At 62.3% G+C, this 8,510-nt stretch overlaps 1 protein-coding gene across 4 annotated transcripts in view; it reads right to left on the reverse strand.

Moving 5' to 3' along the window:
- Nucleotides 1-8,101, reverse strand: part of AXIN2 (axin 2) — a 29,826-nt gene extending 21,725 nt beyond the window's left edge. The window contains exons 1-2 of one of the 4 annotated variants that reach the window (XM_079903731.1): nt 7,949-8,101; nt 4,478-5,413 (exon numbers count right to left, since the gene is read on the reverse strand). In XM_079903731.1, the coding sequence (XP_079759857.1) occupies nt 4,478-5,292 (815 nt within the window). In that variant the 5' untranslated portion in view covers nt 5,293-5,413; nt 7,949-8,101. Of the gene's footprint in view, nt 1-4,477; nt 5,414-6,161; nt 6,891-7,314; nt 7,753-7,948 lie in introns of those variants that run through there. The other 3 variants (XM_079903728.1, XM_079903729.1, XM_079903730.1) reach the window with 3 other exon arrangements.
- Nucleotides 8,102-8,510: the final 409 nt, after the last annotated feature.

The following is an 8,510-nucleotide window of genomic DNA, read 5'->3' on the forward strand; positions in this document are numbered from 1 at the left end:
CCGCGGAGCGGCTGGGCCCGTGAGCCATGGCCGCTGAGCCTGCGCGTCTGGAGCCTGTGCTCCGCAACGGGAGAGGCCACAACAGTGAGAGGCCCGTGTACAGCAAAAAAAAATTTAAAAAAAAAGCCCTCTGCCTGGAGCGAGAGAGGCCAGGCACGCAGACGGCATCAGGCAACGCCCTTCTGAGAGCAGGCCAACTTCGACAAGCGACAAGCGTGTCCCAGCAAAGCGCCCTCCTCAGAGCCTGCACCGCTCGCTGTGGCCCGCTGCTTCCAGCACAGCTCTCCTCTCGCCTCATTTGCTTTGAGGATGGAGGCCAAGCTCGATTCCAGTGGCTTCGCATAAACCGGCCCCATCAGCGAACGCTCTGGGGGAACAGGAAGTGCGGGGAGCCACCTGCTGGGGCCCCCTGACTTTACCAGAGCAGGAGGCCAGAGCAGAGGGTCCAGTGAGAGACAGGTGAGACCGCCCAGGGCAGGACAAGGAGAGCATCCCGACCCCGGCTCCGAACTCCACAGCCCCTCCGCACACGCCTCCATGCTCCAGGTGTTGTGTGTGTCTGTGTGTAGTCTGTGTCTGTAGTCTCTGTGTGTGTGTAGTTTGTATGTACATGTGTGTGTAGTCTGTGTGTGTCTATGACTGTGTGTGTGTCTAGTCTGTGTCTGTGTGTATGTGTGTGTAGTCTGTGTGTGTCTGTGTAGTCTGTGTGTAATGTGTCTGTGTGTCTGTGTCTGTAGTCTCTCTGTGTGTGTGTAGCCTGTATGTCTGTGTGTAGTCTGTGTGTATAGCCTCTCTGTGTGTCTGTGTGTACCCTGTGTGTGTGTTGTCTGTGTGTGTCTGTGTGTAGCCTGTCTGTGTGTGTGTGTAGTCTGTGTGTGTCCCCGTGTGTGTGCTGTGTGTGTGTCTGGGTATAGTCTGTGTGTATAGTCTGCATGTAGTCTGTGTGTGTGTCTGGGTATAGTCTGTGTGTATAGTCTGCATGTAGTCTGTGTGTGTGTGTAGCCTGTGTGTGTGTTGTCTGGGTGTAGCCTGTGTGTGTCTGGGTGTGTGTCTGGGTGTAGTCTCTCTGTGTGTGTGTGTGTGTGTGTGTGTCTGTGTGTAGTCTGTGTGTGCCCCCGTGTGTGTGTTGTCTGTGTGTCTGTGTGTGTGTGTGTCTGTGTGTAGTCTGCGTGTGTCTGGGTGTGTGTCTGGGTATAGTCTGTGTGTCTGTGTGTCTGTGTGTCTTGTGTCTGTGTGTCTGTCCGTGTGTAGCCTGTGTGTGTCTGGGTGTAGTCTGTGTGTGTGTGTCCCCGTGTGTGTGTTGTCTGTGTGTGTGTCTGGGTATAGTCTGTGTGTGTGTGTGTCTGGGTATAGTCTGTGTGTGTCTGTGTGTGTGTGTGTCCGTCCGTGTGTAGCCTGTGTGTGTCTGGGTGTGTGTCTGGGTGTAGTCTGTGTGTGTGTGTGTCTGTGTGTGCGTCCGTGTGTAGCCTGTGTGTGTCTGGGTGTGTAGCCTGTGTGTGTCTGTGTGTAGTCTGTGTGTGTGTGTGTCTGTGTGTAGTCTGTGTGCATAGTCTCTCTGTGTGTCTGTGTGTAGCCTGTGTGTGTGTGTGTGCGGCCGTGTGTGTGTGTGTGTGTGTGTCTCTGTGTCTGTGTGTAGTCTGTGTGTGTCCCCGTGTGTGTGGGTGTGTGTCTGTGTGTGTGTAGTCTGTGTGTGTCCCCGTGTGTGTATGTGTGTGTGTCTGTGTGTGTGTGTCTGTGTGTCTCGCCCTGGCTCTGGGTTACTTACAGGGACCATCAGAAGCCCAGGCCTCCTGCTGGACCCCTCTCCAACCCGAGCCCCTCCCTCTGAGGACCATGCCTGCTCCTAGGCTCCAACTCTACATGAAACCTGACACCACGTCAGTAAGGACACAAACAAGTCATTAAAACGAGGCTGCTCTGAGCGCTCAAGGAAATCAAAGGGCTTAAAGACCAGCCATGCCCTTGGCATCCAGCTGCCCAGACTGCTGCTCAACAGCTGGTGAAAGGGACCGACCCTCGGCAGGGCAGGACTCGGGGCTCCTGGTTCATTCACTGCACCTGGCCTGACAAGTGGCGGGGAGGCGGACTTGACTTGGGGCCGATCCCACATCCCAGAAGAGCTGCGAACGCGGCTCAAGTTCCGCCAGCAGAGACAGCCGCGGCGCGGGGAGGGGACATGCTGAAACTTCACAGTGAACACACGCTAGAACCCAAGGCTCACTCTCTGAAAGCGGGACCCGAACCTGCTGGCGCTTCTCACACAGCCGGTGATGAGTACTGTTCAGACGCTTCCCTTCGCAACGGGCTTTCCTGTCTGTTATCTTGGTCCTAATGTTACAGCGACCTGTGACATAAACTGAAGGGAGGGTTGTCCGCTCCCTTTACAGAGGACACACGGGCTTCAGAAAGACTTCAGCCCAGGCGGTAAGAGGCGGTCCGGGCTGCAACTCGGGCCTCTGAATAACTCGGGGCAGCTCCTAATAGCACACCTCAGGCACCCTTGAACACCTCGCATGTTAAACAAAATACCGGGGTGCGTCTTAATTTCTCTCTGATGATGCCCAGGTAAGACATGTGCAGTCCAGGTAAGATATGTCATCTCTTCCCAACAGTGGGAGAAAACACACACGCGAATCTCGCATGGAAACCCCAGAGGCCAAGGAAAGGTGTCATCTGTATGTGAACACCCACGGTTCCCATCCAAAAGGCAAGCGCTGACACGCAAAGCACCCCAGGCCCTGCATCCGGGGTCTCCGACGCTCCCAAGGGCCCGCCCCCTAAAGCTGAACCCTAGTGACAGCCCAGCCGCGGGGCTGTGGAAGGGGGAGGGGCTCGCCAAGGCTGGGTCCTCCTGCCCACCCGCGAAGGGGAGGGGCCACAGCAGGGTCCCACCTGGGGAGCCTGTCTCGCTGTTTACAAAGGTGGTGCGCTGGGCCCTGACACTGGAGGACACAGAAGCCGCACTGTCTGAAGGCTCTCGGAGAAGCTGCCTGACCACAGGCCTTAAGTAGCCTTGGCGACCGCTGCCAACCTGGAGGGCATGGAGGCCAGCGGGTTTACCCAAACGTCCACCTAACAGAACAGGGCAGGGGTGGCAGGTGGCCCGTGACTGCCAGCCACAGAAGCCAGAGCCAGTATCTTCCTCCAAAACAGCCTGAAGCCATGAGCTTAGAGATGCTGAAACAACTCCGTTCACGTGATCCTTGGCTCCCTCGCAAAAGCCAATCCGTTCCCACTTAAGGTGTAGACCAGATGTCTGCGCGCAGACGGCCGGCTCCCGAGGCTGCAGGCGCGCCCCCTGGTGGACCCAACACAATCCTTCCCTCCCTGCAGGGCCACCCCGAGATCACAGGCTTCCAGGCTCAGACCCCGCTCCTCTGCCCCTCCTCCTACCTCGGACCCTACAGAGGGAGGGTAACCTCCAGAGAGACAGCCGCCAGATTGCGTCTGCCTTTCCGAACCCACGGAGCCGGACACAATGGACAGCGAGATAAGCGGCTCCCGGCCAGCCCCTCCCCTCATGCTGTCCGCAGCAACCTGGGACTGAGAGGCTCACTCTCTTTTTGGACATTTGGAAGGGGAGAGCGAGAAAGAGACAGAAAAACTCATTCTAACAGGAGGTCTGAAGTTGCCTCCAAAGGTCAAGAATCTTGAGACTTGGCCATTCTATAAAGAACCATTGGTCTTTGAAGCCTCGAAGGAGAAGGTGCTCTTCCCTTCTCCAGTCTTCTCCGGCCAAGACCTCTTCTCCATCAGCACCAAGCAACGCAATAATCAACTGGGGTCTGCTCCTCGGGCCGCAGGCACTGAAAACCCAGAATAATGTATCAGCGGCTCCAAAGCTAAGGGTCCTGCATTCGGGAAAGTCACAGGGCCTCCCCTCCTTAGGAGGGTTTCTTGCAGGGTTAATGCCTCATTCCACAAAGAGAACCGCAAGCCCAGCTGTTACGCCAATTGCTGGCTCTCATCTGAACGGAAAGCTCAACGGATCCCACTTATCCCCACGGTCGTGGGCACACACGTTATTTCCTGGGGCTCCGCCACAAGCCAGGTGCCTCCTTGGCCACGTCCATCCTACTCCCTATGTCTTAGCTGTGAACAGCCCCTTCCCAAACCGGTGCCTGGTAGCTGGTGAGTCATCGGCATCAAAAGCTGCCGTCCTCTCTCCACCACCCCACCCCAGGACTGGCCCAGGATAGGAAGTGACCCGCATGAACGCACACTGCCTGCCCCTGTGTGAAGCCGGCACCGGAAGACTACAGGTATTCAGCTGTGTGCGCGTCGCTTTCCCGCCCCTTTCAACAGCAAAACGCAAGGTCGAAGGGCTCGTGGCCAGCGGTCCGAGCTCAGGACAGGCCTTTGTCAGCCTCAGCAGCACATGCATCCGTCCATCCACCCTACTTAACTCAAAACATCTGCAAAGGCCAGCTCATCCTCCAAGCTCCCCCCAGCCCCTCACCCTCCACCAAAGGCTCACCTGTATCCATTCTCGACAGTTTCTGTGGACCTCACACCGACTGTAGCCCTCAGGGTCTTGCTGGACAAGCCGACCACGCCGGGGGACAGTTTGCACTTGAAGTCGGCGCAAGTCCACTCTTCCTCCTCGTTCAGCGTGGGGAGGTAGCCGCACACGAGCTTCAGGCTTCCCAGCCCCCCGCCGCCCACGCAGGCCGGGTTTTCACCCCCACTCCTCACGTACTCGAGGTATATGTCAGAAGTCAGAAACATCTGGTAGGCATTGTCCTCCATCACCGCCTGGATCTCCGTCTGCGCCTGGTCAAACATGACAGAGTCGATCTGCTGCTTCTTGATGCCGTCTCTGATGTAGGTCTTGGTGGCAGGTTTCAGCTGCTTGGAGACGATGCTGTTGTTCTCGATGTACCTCTTGTAGATCGCTTTGGCTACTCGTAAAGTTTTGGCATCCTTCAGGTTCATCTGCCTGAATCCGTTGCAGGCAAACCAGAAGTCTAAGGTATCCACGCATTTCTCCCTCTCCAGGAAAGTCCGGAAGAGATAAGCACCGTCTTGGTCACCCAGCAAGGAGTGCAGGGACTTGGTCCACCTGGTCAGAGGGGAATCCGGAGACGCCCGCCCCTCCGGCTCCCCCAACCCGTCCTCATTCCGCCTGGCATTGGAGGAGACAGGCAGGGGTTTGGCGACCGGGCCCTTTCCCACCCCGGGCTGGCACGGTGGGGTCTCCCCTTCTTCGCCCGGCACTGGGGGCCGCGGGGCATCCTCGCGGAAGCTGCTGCTGGGGTCTGGGAGGCGAGGCACCAACACAGCGCTGCTCATGGCGAGTGAGTTCTTCTCGCTGAGTTGAGGAATTTTTTTTTTCTCCTTCCAGTTCCTCTCAGCAATCAGCGTGGTCTCTCTTTCTCTCTCAAGTCAGCAGGGACTCATCTGAGCCTCCTTTCTGGGAAGAAAAGGAAGGGGGGGGAGGTAGAGGGAGAGAAAAGGGTATTGATATAATCAAAACCAGATCTACCCAACATCAAAGCAAGAAAGTAAACAGGCTTTTCAACTCCTCAAATTCAAATCAAGCAACCCAGCTATCTGCGAGGTGCTCATCTAAAGTATCAGACGCTGCTTTTTCAAAGGCGAAATCTGAGCTCCCTGCACGCTTGGGGGGGAGGAGGGAGGAGGAAGGGGCGGGGAAGGGGCGCGGGGAGGGGGGAGCGGGGGCGGAGGGCTCGGGAGGTGGAAGACACCAGCTTCCAAAAACCCACCGGCCCGGGCGCACGCAGGGCGGCCCTCCCCTCCCCTGCCCTCCCCTCGCCCCGACAGCATCCACTCCAAAGACGCGCAACCCAGCGCCGCTGGGCTGTGTGCAGGTGAAACCAATTTCGGTAAATTTCCCCACTCGGCTCTCCGCACAGATAACTCGAGCTCCAAACGCGCCCGTCCCCGGCATCTGGTTCCCATTCCCCCCACCCACCCCTTCCCCCTGCGCCCCCCCTCCCACTCCTTAAAAATTCAGAAGAGCCTCGACCGAGGAGGAAAGCCCGCCCAGCACAGGGCGGAACGGGCGCCCGGACTCCCGGCTGCAGCCCCCGCCCCGCAACCCAGATGGAAGCGTTCGCTGCGCCCCCACCTCCCGCCAAGAATCCGGCTCAGTCTACACCTCGGTCTTCCGGGCTCCCCCAAACCAGAAATCCACTCACTCAGACAAGGCTTTGATCTTCCAACTTTGCCAGGGAGCAGAGAAGCCTCACGACCCGTCGCCCCCGCGCCCCCCGCCTCCTGGAGCCGCAAACCCTACAAAACCGGATCAGAGACCATCTCACGCTAACACTGCCTGTGCCAGGAATCCCAGACTCGGCTGACCTCAAGCCTCTTTTTCCCAAAAGCAAAAAGTCTTATCTAACCAGTAAACCAGCCGCTTTCCCCAGCAAGGGGAGGATCAAACTCGGGAGAGGGCAGGGGCGGGGCGGGGGGCGCGACCCTGAACCGAGGGCGGGAACCCTGGGCTCCGGGTGGGCGCGCGTGGCCCCCGTGCGGGGCCTCAGGCCGCCGGTAGCGCCGCGTTCCCCGGGCGGAGAGGAGGTGGGGCGGCCCCGTTACCTGGAAGACCAAGGCGGCCCGAGGCCCGGCTCTCATCTCCGCCGAGCCCCCCCGGCCCGACGCCCGGCCCCAATCCACCCCGACACGTCCAGAGCCCCGGTGGGCGCTCGCAGCCCCCGAGCCCGGGTCGGAGGCGCCCGCAGGAGAAGCGCGGAAAGCGGCAGCCGGTCCAGCAATGGCGACGCGCGGAGGCTCGGCCTCTCTGCACGAGGGGCCGGGGCGGCCGGGGGCGCGGGGCCGGGCGGCAGGAGAGACGCGGGGGACGCGGGCGCCCCGGGCTCGGGCCGCTCGGGCGCGCAGACTGAGCCTCGGCCGGCGCTCGGGGCCCCTCTGCGCGGACCGGGGCTGGGAGGGGAGGACGGGAGGGGAGGAGAGGAGGGGAGGAGAGAGAGGCGGGAGGGGGCGGGGGGAGGGGAGGGGGCGGGGGGCGCCGCCACCCTTTCATCCCACCTCCCAAAGGCACTCCGGCGCACACTCGCACCCAGACTCCCATCCAGCACCGCCCCGGCGCGGCGCCCCCGGGGGAGGGGGATCTGCCCCCGCTCCGCCCCCGCCGCGGCCGCCACTCGCACAAGTCTCTCCGCCGGGCCCCCGCCACCCCGGCCGAGCCCCCCGGAGCGCCGGGCGCCGCGCCCGCCGCCCCTCTCCGCGCCCGCCCGGAGCGCGCCCCGAAATAGCCGGCCTGCCCACTTCAAAGAGCCGCCCGGCACATCAAAGCGCGCGGGCCGCCCGCCGCCTCGGCCTCGCACTCACCAGGGGTCCGCGCGCGCGCTCAGCGCCCAGACCTCGCGGGCGCCCTGGGCAGGGCCTCGGCCCCGGCCCCCGGATCGGCTCGCCGCCGCGGCCCCGGGCCCCCCCGGGCCGGTCCCGGCGTCGGGGAACATGGGGGAGTCGCGCGGCCGGGGAGGGAGTGCGGGGAACCCGGCGGCGAGGGAGGGGGCAGAGGCGCGCCCCGCCGCCCCTCTTTCTGCGGAAGATCCGAGTGGGCCTCGCCCCCGCCGCGGCCGCCCTCGGCCCCTCCGGCCCCCGCCCGGCCCGGCTTTCGACACGGGCCCCGCTTCCAGCAACCACTCCGGGCACCCAACGTCCTCCGGGCGCTTCCAACAAAAACTGCGCCGTGGATTTCACTGTGCACTTCAAAGGCGCGAGCCGGCGCACGGTCCTGAAAGGGAGGTACGCGCCCGCCGCGCTCCGGGCCGTCCCCGGCGCCCCGGCCGCCCCTCTCCGGGGCCGTCCGGCTCGCGGCCGCCCTCCCGGCCGCCTCTCGGCCGGGCCGGACCCTCTCCCGCGCCCTGCGCCCGCGACGCGGCTGGGCGCGACCTCGCCCCCGGCCCGGGGGGGACCCGGCTCGGAAGCGGCTCGGCCGGGGCCGCGCCTCCGCCCCCACCTTTTACAGCACAGCTTTCGCCGGGGGAGACGGGCGCCTTGGACGCCCGGCGGCCCGGCGATCCATGACTGCGAGGGGTTATTTTTATTTCCCGGCGCTCGGGTGGTTACCGAGTTGCCAGGACCTTATCAAAGCGCAGCCGGCTCCAGCCGACTCCCCCGGGCCGGGCCCGGGCCGCCAGTGATCCCGCCGCGCCAATCACTGCCGCGCTCGGCCGGCCCGCGCCTCCCGCCTTAAAGGGACAGCGCGCCGCGCCCGCCCCTGCCCGGCCCAGCCCGCCCCCGCCCCCCGCCAGGCCCCCGAGGCCACCCGGGCGCTCCCGGCCCGAGTTCTGATTCCGCCTTTCAAGTGCTCTGGCTTCCTCCCCCGGCCTGCTCCGTCCTCCCCAGCTCGGGAAAGCAAGTTTATTGTGGCATCCCGGCCATCGCAAGAACTGCAAGCAGGCAGGTTTTTTTGTTTGTTTTTTTGTTTTGTTTTGTTTTCTATCATCGAACACTTTTCTACCTCTGTTCAAGTTTCCCTGGGACTTTGGGCTTGGAGTGGCTAGTCCCCGGATGGGATG

Source organism: Stenella coeruleoalba (genome assembly GCF_951394435.1).
Source record: "Stenella coeruleoalba genome assembly, chromosome: 19".
Classification (NCBI taxonomy): Eukaryota; Metazoa; Chordata; class Mammalia; order Artiodactyla; family Delphinidae; genus Stenella; species Stenella coeruleoalba.